At 39.1% G+C, this 18,287-nt stretch overlaps 1 protein-coding gene across 1 annotated transcript; it reads right to left on the bottom strand.

Annotated features, from left to right (window-relative positions):
* Nucleotides 1–92: 92 nt before the first annotated feature.
* On the bottom strand, nucleotides 93–14,080 carry emilin2a (elastin microfibril interfacer 2a). Its single transcript, XM_026206326.1, has 9 exons — nucleotides 13,837–14,080; nucleotides 13,344–13,469; nucleotides 11,369–11,553; nucleotides 9,362–11,248; nucleotides 4,168–4,518; nucleotides 4,031–4,084; nucleotides 3,889–3,939; nucleotides 1,123–1,260; nucleotides 93–1,025 (listed from the first exon to the last, which is right to left on the bottom strand). The coding sequence occupies exons 1-9, from the start codon at nucleotides 13,971–13,973 to the stop codon at nucleotides 697–699; spliced, it is 3,258 nt and encodes a 1,085-aa protein (XP_026062111.1). The 5' UTR covers nucleotides 13,974–14,080; the 3' UTR covers nucleotides 93–696.
* Between the last annotated feature and the right edge of the window lie 4,207 nt (nucleotides 14,081–18,287).

The raw sequence follows: 18,287 nt of genomic DNA, 5'->3' as shown, positions 1-18,287 counted from the left end.
CAGATGTGCATATTTTGATCATGATTTGTGGGGAAACATTTATCCATTACCCTGAAAATAATGTGCACAAGCCCTTATATCATGGTAGTTCATTTTTTTTTTTTTATAGATAAAAAATATTGTTTGTAAAAGTGATATTCAAACTGAACTGTTGAACCAGTTTTTAAAGATTAAAAAATATGCATTTGTTAATTTAACGTTGCAAAAAAATATATAAACCTTTTACATTTTATAGATACTTTAAGATCACAATAATAATAAAAAAACTAAATAAATTGTTGCACATATACTACTAAAATCTAATGGTATACTCTTTTTCTTCGTGATTGTGAGACTGCATTTGTGATTATTTTACCACCTCAAACACATTCCAATTGCCACCTTTAAAAATCGAGTAACTCAGTATTGTGTCTGATAAATAACCAAAGCCAAACTATTGCATATCCACAAGTCTCAAGGTGCAGTCACATTTACTGTTCTGCAAATGATCTTAAACCAAATCCAGTGATTTCAATGGGAATCCACATGGTTGGGAAGTTTTTCCCATAAAGATTTTGCATTGGATTCAAGCTGGTCATGCCAATATGCCTCTGTTTTTGCAGAAATGTTGCAAATGTGACGGCACCTTTCCAAATGATGCAGCATTGTGAATAGTTAGACTTGCGTTAAAAGTCACGTTAGCATCCCATTCAGTGGTTATCTCTTGGCTTGAGGAGAGTATAGGAATATAGCACTGAAGGTGGAGAGGATCTCTCTAGAATCAGACATCGCCAGTTTCCCAGCAGTGCGCACCAAGGCCACGGTGTCACCTTGCCGGAGTGGGAGGATGAGGCTAAAGGACGCAGACCCCCCACACATGCACTGATCCCGGGTCAGCTGTGGGTGGCCACTCCAGTAACCCGCTGTGTCCAACTTCTGCACGCTGCGATTGGACACTGAGAGCACAGCTTCTGCGTGCTCACCCCGCGGAGCTGTTAGAACAGAGCTCACCAGATAACGGCCATCAGCGGGCACCGTAAAGATCCCTACAGAGAGGGAGGAGCAATATCAATGGACAAATAGGACACAGCTTATTAAATTGGTTATCTTACAGACGGGCTATTAAACAGAGTTTCAGTTTACCTGTTTGAGGGTTATAGTGTCCTCCGTCATTGACGAGCACCCGATCAAAGCGAATGATACCGAAGTCCCCTGTGAACATCTGCCGTGTGAGGCCAGCAGAGAAAGAAAATGGGTCTGTCAAGGAGTTCTGCTGTGACACTATTGTGAAAAAGAGACACGTATCAACATCACATGCTTGATCATTACACACACAGTCCAAAATTAACATTGCCACACCTGCCAGTGGCGAGTGAATATCTTCATTGGCCATGTATTTATATATATATATATATATAAATCTCCAAAACAGCACAACAGAAAACCATAATTTTCCTAAGTAGTATTTTTTATCTTAATTACTTTTTTCAAGTGTTATTTTAGTGTTATTTATATATAACTATTTATATTTTAAATTAGCTTTTATTTTTATATTTTCAATTTTAGTTTGGGTTTGGCAATATTGTTCTGAATATGTAGCTTTATTTTATTTCAGTTTATATTTAGTTCTTCAATTTAAACTTATCTTACTTCAGTTAGTTTGCATGTAACGTAAGTTCTGTATGTTTTTCATATATTTCTATTACATTCTATATATATATATATATATATATATATATATATATATATATATATAGCCGTTGACTTGTTTCTATTACTTAATTGACAAATTCATTGTCTAAAGCTGAAGTCAAATACAATAAACTAAAAGTTTATGACTGAATTATGAAAACAATACACAAAGATCCTGGTTTAGAAAAGGATTTTTGGCAGTGATCAGCAAGACTTCTCTAACAGCACCTTTTTTCAAGAGCATGATGACAATGTAATTATTGTTTCTCATTCTTTCATTTTGTAGTCTCTAAATTGATGTTCTGGAGAAAAGAAAATAGGCATCCTTAATGAAATTTCCATTGAGATGAAGACATTACTAGACACCCACGTTGAGACAAAAGTTTTCGTGACAGTATGTCTTTTATATGATTCATGCTCATCACTTTCATCAGTGAAGGTCAGACTATCATTCTCACAGTTCCACTTTCTCATGGGTTATGTTACAGTTCCTAATAAAGTTACCAGACACTGTCAAGGAACTTTCCAAAGTTAATTTTTACTTGCAATTTGCGCTTGGCAAGTGTTCATTTTGGACTATATACACACATATATACATATATATATATTGGGTAAGGATACAGTGGGTACATATACAGTGGGTAAGGAAAGTATTCAGAACTTTTTCACTCTGTTATATTGCAGCCATTTTTTTTTCCTCATTCATGTACACACAGCACCCCATATTGACTGAAAAACACAGAATTGACATTTTTGCACATTTATTAAAAAGGAAACACTGAAATATCACATGGTCCTAAGTATTCAGACCCTTTGCTGTGACACTCATATATTTAACTCAGGTGCTGTCCATTTCTTCTGATCATCCTTGAGATGGTTCTACACCTTCATTTGATTATACTGATTGGACTTGATTAGGAAAGCCACACACCTGTCTATATAAGACCTTACAGCTCACAGTGCATGTCAGAGCAAATGAGAATCATGAGGTCAAAGGAACTGCCTGAAGAGCTCAGAGACAGAATTGTAGCAAGGCACATATCTGGCCGAGGTTACAAAATAAATTCTGCTAGACTTAAGGTTCCTAAGAGCACAGTGACATCCATTATCCTTAAATGGAAGATGTTTGGGACGACCAGAAACCTTCCTAGAGTAGGCTGTCCAGCCAAACTGATCTATCAGGGGAGAAGAGCCCAAAGATCACTGTGGCTGAGCTCCAGAGATGCATTCGGGAGGTGGGAGAAAGTTGTAGAAAGTCCACCATCACTGCAGCCCACCACCAGTAGGGGCTTTATGGCAGAGTGGCCTGACGGAAGCCCCTCCTCAGTGCAAGACACTTGAAAGCCCCCATGAAGTTTGCTAAATAACACTTGAAGGATTCTCTGGTCTGATGAGACCAAGATAGAACTTTTTGGCCTTAACTCTAAGCAGTATGTGTGGAGAAAACCAGGCACTGCTCATCACCTGTCCAATACAGTCCCAACAGTGAAGCATGGTGGTGGCAGCATCAGTCTGTGGGGGTGTTTTTCAGCTGCAGGGACAGGACGACTGGTTGCAGTCGAGGGAAAGATGAATGTGGCCAAGTACCGGGATATCCTGGACGAGAGCCTTCTCCAGAGTGCTCAAGACCTCAGACTGGGCCGAAGGTTCACCTTCCAACAAGATAATGACCCTAAGCACACAGCTAAAATAACGAAGGAGTGGATTCACAACAACTCCGTGACTGTTCTTGAATGGCCCAGCCAGAGCCCTGACTTAAACCCAATTGAGCATCTCTGGAGAGACCTGAACATGGCTGTCTACCAACGTTTACCATTAAACCTGACAGAACTGGAGAGGATCCCCAAATCCAGGTGTGAAAAACTTGTTGCATCTTTCCCAAAAAGACTCCTGGCTTTATTAGATCAAAATGGTGCTTCTATAAAATACAGAGCAAAGGGTCTGAATAATTTGGACCATGTGATATTTCAGTTTTTCTTTTTTAATAAATGTGCAAAAATGTCAATTCTGTGTTTTTCTGTAAATATGGGGTGCTGTGTGTACGTTAATGAGGAAAAAAAATCACTTAAATGATTTTAGCAAATGGCTGCAATGTAACAAAGTGCAAATTTAAGGGGGTCTGAATACTTTCTGTACCCACTGTATATCTACATCTATGGCCTCTGAATTGTACAACTTATTTTAACTACTTTATTACGGTACATTATAACTTGTTACCTGGAGTTGCAATGGGCCTTTGATATGCAGGATTCCATGGGATATGGGCAGCTGTAACAAGAATTAATAGTCATAATTCTGTAAATGATTTTACAAAACAAAAAAATGTTATAAAGCAAACACTAAAAATAAAGACAGACACCTTTTGGCTGAGCCTGTTTGGTATTATATGAGACTGGACTGACAGGAAGATAACCTATTGACAAAAAAATATATATATTTATATTGATACTTAAAGCACGAGCTTAATAAAATTCTCTTATTAATCCTACTTCATACCTGGAGCACCTGCAAATCCTTTCAAAGGTGTTTTTGAGTCCTCTGAGCCTTGATCCCGTCTGACCGTGACCCTGTGCATATACCCAGGTGGGCCGGCTTGCCCTGTGACCACCACAGGCTGGTGGGGTTGTATGGGGTGGATGGGATGCCTGGGGCTGCCTGGTGGCTGAGGGAAGTAGGGCTGGTGTGGGACGTGTGGCTGGCGCACATGAGGGCGGCTGGTGGGGACTGGCACTGTTCTGTGTGGGATGATCAAAGGTATGTGGATGTGAGGAACGTAAGGTCTCTTGGGTTGTGTAGGAGCTCGAGTGGCAGGGCCAGACGCAGGTCTCTCTTGCCGAAAAGGCAGTCCTGTGAAAAAGTAAGAGGGATTTAGGATGGACGAAAAATAAATACTATTCAAAACACAGTTATTTGACCAAATTCATTTTCTTTATTGTGGACATTCTTACAGAACGATAAATTGACAAATATTAACATACAGCACATATTTTACTAAAATTATGGTTGCTACAATTATATGCTTAAAGCTGCAGTAGGTAACTTTTGTAAAAATATATTTTTTACATATTTATGAAACCTGTCATTATGTCCTGACAGTAGAATATGAGACAGATAATCTGTGAAAAAATCAAGCTCCTCTGGCTCCTCCCAGTGGTCCTATTGCCATTTGCAGTTACTGACCGCTCCTGGTAAGAAATCAACCAATCAGAGCTGCGGTCCGTAACTATGTTTGTGTTCAAAATGTAGAAAAATGTATATAATAAGTGAGTACACCATGAATCAATTTTCCAAACCGTGTTTTTAGCTTGTCCTGAATCACTAGGGTACACCTATAATAAGTGTTTATATTCGGACTATTTTAGATTGCTTCGGGGATATGGCGGCGGAGTAACCCAGTACCTTTGTGATTCTTCATAGACATAAACAGAGAGAAGTAGTTCCGGCTATGATGTTCTTCCGCAAGATGCAAGCAGTTCTGTTTATTAACCGCTAGAGCGTCAAATGTTACCGACTGCAGCTTTAATTGCATCATTTTGATCAAAGTATTGTTTACGCGAGGTAAAGTTCATAATATATTGCATAAATCTCATTATAATCGCATTATGAAGATGCAGGTAAACATAGTAAATGTTGAAAACAATTGTGCTGCTTAAATATTCTGCAGAATTTATTTACAATACAGCTCTTTAGAAAAATTATAAATGCCTTGAGTTTAAATTTTTAACAATTTAATACAACCTTGGTATATTAATAATTTCTTCCAAAACAAATCTTGCTGACCCTACATGTTTTAGTGGTACTGTAAGAATGTCCACAATTTAGAAAACGGAAAACCTTTTAAAAATCTCTAAAACACGTGTCAAGTTCTTAGAAATGAGAAATTGCGAATCTTTTCAAGAAATGTTTAAAAATGACTAATTTGATAGCACAAAATAGCATTCTTACACTATAAATACATATTTTTTATTTCTAAAAAGTAATAATAATGTTTTACAGTTTTTATTATTATTATTAAAGATGTGTTTTATGAGAATTTTTTTTCATTAAGGACAAATGTGTGATTTTTTTATACCCATCCAAAAAACATCAAAATAAATTGTCACAGAGTAATTTCAAATATGCTCATTATATAAGGGGTGCAATTTCAAAATGAGACCAAATTTAGTCTTCCTTAGACTAAAGAAAGAGCAAAAGCATCTATAAAGCATTTTAATGGCATTTAACTCATTCTGTAAATCTGAGTAAATGCTGTTAACCTCTGATTTCAGACAAACTTTGCCAAAGTACTCATGCCAGTGCTTCTTTAATGTACTGCCAAGCTTTAATGTTCAATTCAAGTGTTTTTGAACTTTGCAGTGCACCTTATTTACAAAGCCTTTCGGTCTTTACACGCTGGTGTCAGCTCAGAGTCTAATGAGGGAGAACATTTTTTTTAATCTCGCACTTCCAGCCTTAAAGATCTCACACATCTCACCCTTTTTTCAAAAACCTTGCATTTTCTCTTTTTAATCCTTTTTTGCTGTCAATGGATTACAAGCTTTTCTACAGCGATGTGAGAAAACAACTTTCCTGTCCTACCAGATGCTGCTGTCTAAATTGAGAAGTGTAATGCGTCATTCCTGACATTAGGGTCTATTTGGACTCTGAATTTGATTGGCTATTGTAGGAAGTGATTCAAAAGAGGGGCGGACCTTGAGTCCCATGGGTTCACTTCTAAGCTAATCAACTCGTACTGGCAAAATGGACATAGCTAAAATAATACGTCAGTACTGTTTGTCTGTTCAAATATCCGATTTCACACAAACATATTCCCTCCCACATACATTACATCTCTCAAGAGATAATAAGCATCTATCTGTGTGTTTCCCACAAGTCTGTTTGAAAATAACAGACTCATCACACACATAATGTCTAACGGCAGCAACACAAACACATGTTTCAGAGTAAATCACGGACGTGCCGATTTTAAATACTCAGAACTGTGGGTTTAATGAGTCAGAAACACTCAACTGAAATTAGGGATTCACCACTCTGTGATGTGGAGAGCCATATTTTAAAACATATTTAGCTGATGAATACAAGACTGGTTCTGAATGGCCTTTTTGTTGACAGTTTTAGGATTGGAAGGCAAAAAGCTCTGTGGGGTGTGGTGATTTTGTGCATGGAAACAAGAACACAAACACACACCAAGTGAAACAACTAAAGTTGGACCCTGCTGTACTGAACAGACCTCTCGATTCTGGCCTGATCCAATCCAAGAACTTCCACATGGGTTCCTGGACCCAGAGGGGGAAACTTTAACCTGAAAATAGCTGATACATTCAACCCTGTCTAAAAAAATCAGCATATGCTGGTTAAAAGCTGGTTATGAGCTGGTTTACGCTTGGTCATGTGCTGGTCCTAAGCAACTAATGCCTGCTCAGCTCCAAGTAGCTGCCATGCTTCAAAACACAACTAACAGCATAAGCTGTTTTTTTCAACTGGGAAGTGTGCCACTTAAATGTTATCTTCACAAAATGTTACACAATATAAAACAAGAGTAGAAACGCATTTGGTGAGAGCAGGAAAGAGCTTCCTTGACATCCTCTGACCCCAGAGATATCAATCAGCAGGAAGAGAGAGAAAAGAGCGAGGACATGGCTGATAAGAGCATGGAGAGGAAAGGGACACTATTCAAAGTTCACATCCAATTTTTGGGGTAACAGTAGGATGCTAAACAACAACGTCATTGTCTTGCAAATATTTCCACAGAACATGGAAACGGATGATGAATTCAAGAACTGAAACTAAGTTATTGTCTCCAAAGCAAACAGTGAGGAGTTTTCTGAACACGCCTGATTCGCGGCCAGAATAATGAGTTGAGAGTGTTTTCTATGCAGCTCTTAAACATTCCCAGGCTTAATTGATGCCCTGTATAAAAAAAAATGAATGAAAAATCAATGAAGATCCATTAGAGTAAATTACCAGTGAAACCGAGCTTGTTCGCTCCATCACAGGGACACAGCTGGATGGGCAGTTCCTGAATTGTGCAATGTGCCTCTTTCATGATCAGCGGCCAAAGAGTTTGAGTAATGCTGAAGCTATTCAGGGATAAGGTCTATTGTGTTTCTGGCTTAAATGTTTTAACTATATCATGTCCCACAAGAAGAGATAGGATTTAAGAATAAATCTATGGATTCTTTTAATGAAACCAGTTCCTTAATGGTTCCATTATCGATTATTTTATACTTGAATGCAGTCCAGTAATTGTCCTTAATATTTTACTCTGGATTAAACCATAACACTAAACAAACAAAATCAGAGGTAACATATTACTTTTAAAAACTTGTTGTGAATATCTTTAATTACACACTGTCACATCACCAACCAGATGATTTAAGTCTCATAATTCAGCTGTTTGTGTCCAATTCATAAGAGTCATTACTTCATTAGTCATCGGCGTATGTAGCTCAATTGGTAGAGCATTGCGTTATTAAGCGCAATGTTGGGAGTTCGATTCCCTGGGAACACATGATAGGTAAAAATTGATAGCCTGAATGCACTGTAAGTCGCTTTGGATAAAAGCGTCTGCTAAATGCATTAATTTAATTAAATTTTTTTATTTAGTTTGGCAGCCTACACTGGTTGCAATGTGTGCCTTTGATTCACTAAAAATAATCATAAGAGTCATTTGTTTAGGAGTCAGATTTCACAGGTTGTGCTGTATACTTTTGATTTACTAAAAAAGAACCGGCTCGTTCGGGAATCAAAAGCTGTATGCTTTGAGTCACTAAAAAGAACGAGTGAGAAGAGCCATTCATAGGGAGTCGAACAAGGGAGTCTTGGGAAAACAGTGTTTGTTTCTGCTAGAGACGGACCTCCACCCCTATCAGGAATGATGACATCACCCTTTAATGGGAGTTTAAGAGAATTTGCGTTCTCTAGTGACATCACGGTCGTCTCATAGCAGAACATCTGCAGAGGGGTGTGGGAATTCATCACCTCCTGAGGCCCTCGAGTTGACTTTGGAGCATAATGAGTACCAGATCTGCAACTGCAACTGAACTCGCTCGCCAGATCTCAATGTTATAGGCGGAGAAAGCTGGGCATGACAAAAAGACAGAGCACACAACTCCTCCACACATAAAACCACTGAACACTAAATACAGTGTATCTACTAAGATAGTTTTTAGAAATAGTAAACTGGTAAGGACCAAAGTAAAGTCAATTACACATTTTAGCATTAAGCTAATGAATAGGGAATCACTCATGCTATCAAGAGACATGTAATGTTGTTAACAAAATGAAAAAAAGATGCTTGACCATGTTACTCGTGGATTTGGATTTGTGAACAAGCAAAGGGATCCATTCCGAAGTGCGTAACTGTTCTTGTAACATATTACAGGCACATACAATTGACACAGGAAACCTTTGCTGGCCCCCTGCCTCTCGACGGCTTGGGGGCATATATGTTATTGTATTATTGGTTCAATGTGGATGAAGGATACACTGCAAAACATAGCATGCAACAAATCCCAAACTGTTAGGTTACTAAAAATACCATTTGGTAGCTAATCTCAAAAGATGTAAACAAAATAAAACTGGTGGTTACAAATTGAAAGGCAAATACAAAGACATTTCCATTTCCCAATATCCTTACTGTCTAAAAACATAATTCCCCTAATTTTGTCACTAAAACATGAAAGCTTACCTTGGTCTCTACTTGCATGGTCCTTATGGATCTGCTTAGCCATTCCTGCTAGCTGACTCTGAAAATTCAGAAGGGAGTTTTGAAGGGCTGTGATTGCTCCTGAATGACTGCCCAAAGTGCTGTTCATCTGTGTGACCTTACTCTCCAGTTCCCCTGAAAGGCCCTGGATATTGTTCCTGTCACCAGCAAGGCTTCCACAGATGTTCTCCAGAGCAGTCACCCTATCGTCCACCGCAGAGACACCTTCAACTACTCCAGTTGTGTTGAACTTACACAAACTCAATTCCGTGGTCACTCGGGCATTCAGTGCATCCACTTGGTCTTTTAGCTCCTTCATCTGGTCGTGGCTTGGTTTACCAGTTTCTACCCAAATGGGGGAAGTGCTTATCTGCTGGCAACATGAGGAGTTCAGTGTGTGAAGGTCTTGGCTAAATTTGCTAACAGTGTCTCCCAATCCCGTTATAGCTCCAGTCAAGCCATTAACATTGTCAGTCAAAGCATTCATTCTTTTGCGGGTGTCCTGTATATGTGCATTGATAAATTGTTTTTCAGGTGACATTTTTACAGTATCCTCTAATGTGTGAAGCCTTGCTATGTTGTTCACAAAATCAGAACGCAAGACATCCAGATCATTTCTAATGTCCTTTACAAGACTATCCAGGCCTTCTGGCTTTTGGGAATCAGTGGGTAGGTTGGTCTTGCAGTCGGTTGAGCATATCTGCCCAATTGCATTAAACTTATCCTCCAACCCCTTTATAAGGTACCTGTTAGCATTGACTTGAACTTGCAGTGCATCAACAGAATCGCTAGACGCTTCGGGGAAGGAGTTGTTGCTCATTTCGATCAACATGGAAGTGAACTGATCCTGCACAGCATTGAGTTTCTGGTCCAGGAGTTGACGTAGCATAGCAACTTCATCCTTTATTTCCTTGGTAAGTTTTTCATCCACATAAAAGCAATAAGTCTCCGCATTCCTCTCAGTGACGTTCATCCTGTCCTCCAGATCCTCTAATTGGGAACCGAGTACATCTTCTATCTTCAGTGAAGACAAATGCTCTAGCTCATTGTCCACTCTGGCATTAAGGACACGATGGGCCTCTGCCACTCGAATAAGTTCCCTCTTCAAGTCATCGTAGTCACTATCATCTTTTCCAATGGTTGTTTGTCGGTTTGTGCGCACTACACCATCTGACATTGACAAATCCAACCGGAGCTCACGGATCTCCTTTCTAAGCTCAGCTTCCTTGTTATGCACTAGATCAGTAAGGCTCACATAGCTGCTGTCCTTTCCATCTTCACATGTTTTTTTAATCTTTTCATCACATGCATTTTTCAGCTTGGCCATCTCTTCTTCCATGTTTACAACAAGTTCCTTCTTGAGCTTCTCAAATTTCCCATCAATATAAGTCTGAAGGGTGTCTATATCTGGAGCAGCAGCGGCAGTGACTGGTAGGCTTTGAGCGGAACTATCCATAAGCATGCGTATCTGCCCGTCATGCCCTGTCACTGTCCCCCGCAGTTCCTCAAGAGCTTCGTCTTTACTTTTGAGAGCATCTGTCATATCGTCGAGCCTGGCCAACAATGTCTCCATTTCTCTTTCTCCATGGGTGCGGCCTCTCATTGCCTGGTGGCCATCCAGATGCACCACACTCTCCTCCGTGCCTCCTGTTCTTGCGCTGTCAGGTGAACTCCTGTCATTGAGGAGGGTAATGAGCATCTTGCTGGTGTCCTCCTGTAAGTCAGTCCTCAGGTTCTCAGCCATACCTGTCATGGCTGCTTGAAGATCCAGAACTGTCTGTGAAAGGCGCTGCACTTCATCTTCCAATATGCGGGTTTTGTCAGCTGTTCGTCTGATATCAAATTGTCCAGTTTCTCGTCGCTCTGGCCCTGTAGTAACAAAATACACATAAAAACGTAATTCTTTTAAATAAAAAACCTACGGAATTTTAATAATAATTAAAGAAGAGAAAAAAAAAATCATGTATGGAACATATCCTGATGACATACTTTGTGCAGATCGAGTTTGTCCATGCTGTGGCTGTGGGTACGACTGTGGATATGCTCTCTGTCCATTTGGAGAGCCTTTCAGTTCTCTGCAGTCTGGGCCCTGGTATCCTGGGCAGCACCTCCATTCTAGCTCAGTCACAGTCTTGTATGCTATCTTGTAAGTCGGCCGAAACTGAGTACGGTATCTGAAAAAAGATGGCTTTTTACATGAACTGAAATGTGAAAAACAAAAACAAACAATGAAACAACTTGACTCCACAATCTTGATTTGCTCGCACCATCCTTTATAAGGCTTAGGCCACTTATTGCTATTACTTTGAACTGTGAGTAATGGACCTTGAAGCTTTGCCCCTATTATAGGATGAAAGCAAAGGTAAAGGCAAGCATTAACTTGCGCAGACTGAGAGGGATTAATAAGAAGATTCTTCTGGCCTAGTCTGTTCAGCTTCACTTAATGATGTTGATCTTGTTACTTCTGATGGATAATGCTGCAATTAGAAGTGCAACCATTTTAGTCCTTATGCCACAACAAGCTGAGCCAAACAATTAATATCACAGTTGCTTCAGAACTCTTGGTGAAATGCTTCAAGAACAAAAGTGAGTTTTTGGACAAAGCCATATATGGCAGCTTTGAATTCCTCACAAGGCTTTACAAAAACAATTAAATCATACAACATTCATCATTGAAGTATAATCTGTATTAAACTGACTACTCAAAAAGCTGTTTTAAAAGCTTTGAGTGTATGAATATGTTACAATGCCGTTATGATGATTTCATCTTGAAGCTTAATTTAATGTATATACTGTAATTCCTCCCAGTCTCCACATATTCAATTAATCAAACACCAGTCTAACTCAATGGCCTTTTAAAGCAAACAACAGCTAACATAAATTATTGTGGCAGTAGTGCAGTAAGGAACTTCAGTTTGTGAAATAGTTTGAGTAAGATTTTACATAAAACGTCACAATTCTGTCATAACAATCCAGACTAGGACTTTCAATGGACTAGGCAAATATCTTCAATGTGCCTTTTAATCTAACTGTTTACTACATTAATAAGCAAAATTGACATACTGTCAGTGAAATCTGAAACAAAAAGTTAGCTAGCCAACTAAAATAAACAGCTTGAGTACATCTTACACCAAACTCTTGGCATTGCCACAAAATTGGCACAGTCTTTAAAAGTTAAAGCACTTAATCATAAAAAAACAGTTCCAATTAGAGTGCGCATATTAGTATTGAACACTGATACAGTTCACTGTATAACTGTATAATTGCTTGAGTTTCAGTCATTCCATTCCAGTATGTGACTGTTGAGGAGGAGCAGAGCACATGTGCTTTCTGGGAAAGAAATCGAAAAAACATGTGTTCTGGAAAATCCAGAGTGATTACAGAACCCTATGATCAGGGCGGGGAAATCTCTGTCACTCCGTTCCAATCACACACTGATCCAGAACACTTTTCAGTGTTTGCGCTGCAACTATTTTAACAAATTGACCAGTGAATATTAATATCTTGTTTATAGATCTTGTTTACATCATAAAAGCAAGGTCACATTAGTGTCATCTTTTAAATGGCCTGGTTTCACAGACAGGGCTTAGAATAAACCAGGTTTAGGCCATATACGGTAGTTCATTTAGGACATTTAAGAATTGTTTTAAATGTGCCTAAGAAAGGGAAAAAAAAACATTACTGGTGTCCCTCTTGAGACAAAACAAAGGTATTGATATATTTTAAGATCAATCAGTGCAAGTTCCTTTCTGTTGAAACAGCTAAGACTTAGGCTATTGCCTATTTTAGCCTGGGACTAGACTGAAACCTTGTCTATGAAACAGGGGGTATGTGTGACTGGTGTAGGCTAGTTAACGTGAATCATGTAGGGCAGGCTATTTGGCATAGTGTCTAAGTTCGGAGCATGAGAAGTACCCGAACATCAGTGCTTCCACACGCCCCTCCCGGTCTCTTGAGTACTTACATCATCTGTGGCTCACAGTCAGGCTGATGCTCGGGACAGCGCGCGGCTTCGGGTTCAACGTGACTTTCCACGCTGCCTTGAACTGCGCAGCTTACGTTCTTTTGGACAATAAAAGCGCACCAGTTTCTGTATAATACGCAAATAAAAAATACAAAATAAGAAGAAGAATTTGAGAGCAAAGCAAAAACTTAACAAATACCTAGCATTTTTCCATACTAAAATTATTAATGTGAAAATGAAGTGAAAAATATGCTATGTTAAAATTAAAAAAAAGTTTATTTTTATTTATTTTATTTTTTTAACACTGAAATGGTAAAGCCGCGGAGAAATGACTTAGACTACTTGTTGCTTTAGTGATTTACCACAATCAGAGACCCAAACAAAAGCATTAAAATGTCACCCAAGGAGTTTGCTGTGAATTCAATAATTAGTCTTGTTTGAGACACCGAGAACATCACACAAGAATACGCTGTAAACTTCTGGAGCAACTTACTTGTTTCTGTGCCTGTGAACGGCTCCTGAATATGCGCTGCCCTGAAACAAACTTGACGGGTATCCATGAGTGATAGAAAAGCTTATGATAAATAAAACTGATAACTGTAATCTAGGGAAAGGTGGCTGGCAATTCATCGTCTAAAAACAAAGCAGCCAAAAGCCTGCAGAGGGTCGGTGTGAGAAGAGTCGAGCAGTGTTTTAGCCGCTGGAGCCAGAAAATAAAGAGCGCGCGTCCAACTTACTGCTAACTTTGACAAAGTTCGAGGAAGTCCGAGAAACTGAAGGTGGACTCTAGTCTGCAGGGGTTCAAATCGCCGCCTATCCGAAAGAAGGGGGTAGGGGAAGTCATTAAAAAAACAAAAGCGCCCCTGCACACCCCACCAAGCGTAAATGAACACAGATTGAAAACATCTGCCTTTATCTCTGTGACGGGAAACTATTGCTTGGTGATCACGTAACATAAAGCTCGTCAAAAACACATGTGAAGAGAAATGCTTTTCGTTCGATTTGTTTACACAGTTGCAAAAACACTTTACACAATCAACCACATTGCTATGTGTGTTCATCTGATGGCATGGGTTGGGTAATAGTGTTAAGAAAAACGTCTTGGCTTAAAAATGCTGATCAGGTCAATTTGAGTAGCCTAATAGGCCTATAGATAAATGGGCAAATGGATGTATTATTTATGATAGATAGATAGATAGATAGATAGATAGATATATAGATAGATAGATAGATAGATAGATAGATAGATAGATAGATAGATATTTGATTTGAACCTCCCCATGGCTGACAGTGATGTATACATTTCTGAGATAATTGAAACTTTAGGTGAAGACACAGAAACGCAGAAACACACAGATCATGGCTTTGGGTGGAGGATGAGGTTATGCCTTTTTTAATTTCTTTATGACATAAGTAGCTACTAAATAACATAATAAATGGAAACCATCATGACCTCATTGAGAATTGTGAGGGTGTGTGCTACCATTTCAAAGTACATGTGTGATCCCAAAATGATCCCAACTATAAAAAAAAAAAAAAAAAAAAAAAAAAAAATATATATATATATATATATATATATATATATATATATATATATATATAGTTGGAAGAACATGTAAAATATTCTCAGAGAGTGAAAATACTACAGTTAACCAGGGTGGTAAACCTATTCTGTGAACCTAACTTCAAAGCCTCAAACAGTTACATAAGGTATAGCCCGACTGCCTGGTAATGACAGATTCTTCACACTCCTTAAAATGCACTGTCACGTCAAGAACATAAAGGCAGATGACAAACTTAACCAACATACGTGATTAAATCACAGCAGATGCAGTTAGTCTATTCTGAGTGAATGTTCACGAGATAATTACCACAAAATAGGAATAAACAAAACTAATCCCAGTTTTTCGGCCTCTTACATTCGTGTTGGTTTTAGCTGTGTCCGTGTGTTCATGCTCCAGCAGAGGGCAGTGCACACCCACGAAACATTCAAGCGCATAACGTCATAAAACACTCAGCGTGGAGCGTCTCGGCTTCCGAAATAATGCTGTTGCACATCATGTATTGCTATCTGAAAACGGCTCTAGATGCATGTAATCACTCAGATCTTCTATGAGACCAGACCTTTTATGATAAAAATAGCATATTGCATAGGTCAGCTATATGAACTTGACAACAACATCACCCTGGACAGAGCCACAAACACAACATTATAAAAACATTATTAAAAAATATAAGAGTACTTTTAAAATGTATCCTTTTACATTTGTAATATATATATATATATATATGTGTGTATATATATATATATATATATATATATATATATATATATATATATATATGTAAGGATTGTGCACAGTATGCTTTATTAAAATTGTGAATTGTTCGTTTTTATATCATCACACTTTAAATTTTGATATGCATTGTTTTCTCTTTGGTTTAGAACTGAGTTGGGCCCACAGGCAACTCAAATTGCCAGAGGCTCTACCACTCTTTATTCATTTGTACATATTTTAAAATATTCTTTAAAATCCACTGGCATACAAAGGAGATAACCTTAGGAGGAGCTTTTGACAACTTAGTGGCTGATGTGTCAGGTGTTTAATTCATGCTGCCATTTCTGGGGGTTTACTCAGAAATGCAGCTGACATCTTAATTCGTTTTGAATACTACTGTATGTATAAATCGACTGAAAACATCTCTCGGTAAACTGTGGGATGAGACGTGTCACACTGATGATGATGGATTGTAGAAGGCGTTCGAGAGTGACCCGTGTTCGTGCATCTGGAACAGAGCACCATTTTGTGGGCTCAACTAAAGCTCTGACTGTCCAATTTGTGTCTGATCAGGATGTACCGAAGGTGGCAGCATGTGAGGCCTCTCTGGCCCCCGTGCCACTGACAGTATATGCCACAGTGAAGAAAGTGAGCCGAGTTCGGTGTAATTGGCGGGTGTGATCACTTCTACACACTCACCGCAGCATAATGTCACTGTCCTGACAGAGAAGGTGAGTCACCGCGCGAGGCTGCTCCTTCCCTGCCGGGACTCTGCGACACAGATTGGCCCACAGACCGACCGTGCTCGCACACTTCTGTGCCCACACCGACCGCCACCTCGACGTGTTTTTTTGTTCCGCACCGCTTTGTCTTTAGTCTCTGTTATTTGTGTGAATATCCTCCTCTCGGCACTACGCCCCCTCCCAGGCAGGCGGGTGTCAACGGGAGGCGCTGAGACGGAGACTCTCACGCTGTTTATGGCTAGGTAATGGATGGCATCTCACTCCATGCGAATAATGAGCAGAAAGCAGCCTTGTGTTCTTTAGGGTTTTGCTCTGTCTTTGTGGAGGTTGAGAGTTTCATCTCGCTGCTTTAATTAGGACAAAAAGCGATTTTAGTACAAAAGCTGCCTAGATGTGTTAAGTTGACTCTAATTAGCACGACACTCCAGGTAACCTTTCTAGGACTACTTGAGGAAATACTGTACTCCTGTTCCACATGGGATGTGTGTGAAATTTACTTGCTTTTTGTTCACCCACTGCGTTCGAGAACTGACAAAGCAAGAGTTTCTCATTCTCCCCCTCACACGCCAAAACAGACATACAGAGGACTGTAAATTATTGGCTCTAAAATGTTAATATGGCCATTAGCCTTACTCATGAATTCTTGATAAGGGCCATGGAAATCTTGTCACCTAAAATGTTAATGAGGTGAGATTACATTGGGGCGGGAAGGTCCCTGTCAGCAACTGAACAAATAGCAACGATGAGCTGAATTATAAGACTTTCTGACTACAACAAGACAAGCAAAGGGCACTGGCATCTATTCAGGTTGAGCCAAAATGATGGAGATTGGAGAACGGAGATAATGAATTGCACCAAGTGCATTTGCACAAGGATAATGAATCATTTGTTTAATGTAATGTTGTTATTTTTCAGGTCTTTTGCTCCACCTACATGTCTGAAATGGGTCACGACTTACATTTAATTAATCCCCACCTGTCTGATGTAGTCTGAGCACGTCATCCTAGTCTTGTCTTGAAGTCTACGTCATCAGCATTGATCTAACGTATAAAAATGTAATCTATTATATCTGTAGGCCTACTTGTAAAACTTAAGGGTTAGTTGTTGGGGAGTGACGTCTAAGGAACTTTTTTTGTTGATTACTCAAATCATTACATTCCTAATGTTCCAGCTTAATGAACTCGACAAATCCATCACTGATTCATATCCATTGTTTTATACCTCCCACACATTTTCACAGTGCTCACAGTTGTCACTCCTCCATGTCTTTAGCACTTTCTTTTTTTGATGGCGTCCATTATCTTATATGCATCCTTTGAATTAAATAGCTTTATCTTCCACACAGTTTGATTTCATTAACTATGATTCAATATATTTACCTGCACAACCTAATTTGACCTGTTAGAACATTCTTCATCTTTTTAAATGATTTGACTCATGTCAAAAAATAAATAAATATATAAATGAATTAAAAAAAGAAAGAAAAAAAAAAGAAATTCTTTCAGATGCTGGATAAAGGGATAACCTTGAGTGCTGGCATGACGTGACTTTGCTCTCCTCTTTTGCTGCAATTAAGTGGAAGTCTTTGAAAGAAGCTGCAATCCTTCATACTCAAATACCACCAAACCATCTGTCTATTTAATCAAATATCTAAGCAAATGTGTACAGATGAATTGAGCTTTGAGTGAGAAGCATGCGCAAGGCCTTGGAGGACTGGGATGCATTGTGGTCAGGCAAGAATAGAGGTGTCAGGTAAGCTCAGGATCAACATAACACTTTATGGTTAAAAGAATGTGTACTGAATTGGTTTTGATACCTTAATCGCATGCAGGGGCACCACAGCTGGGGGATGGTTCTAAGGGGTGCCCTGTGATTTCTTTTTCCCAAGGCAATAACCTAGTCAGGGGACCCTGACAGCCAGG

This window comes from Carassius auratus, chromosome 27, assembly GCF_003368295.1.
Source record: "Carassius auratus strain Wakin chromosome 27, ASM336829v1, whole genome shotgun sequence".
Lineage (NCBI taxonomy): Eukaryota > Metazoa > Chordata > Actinopteri > Cypriniformes > Cyprinidae > Carassius > Carassius auratus.
Note: the sequence above shows the minus strand (reverse complement) of the source record. Positions and strands in the feature narration are given on the sequence as shown.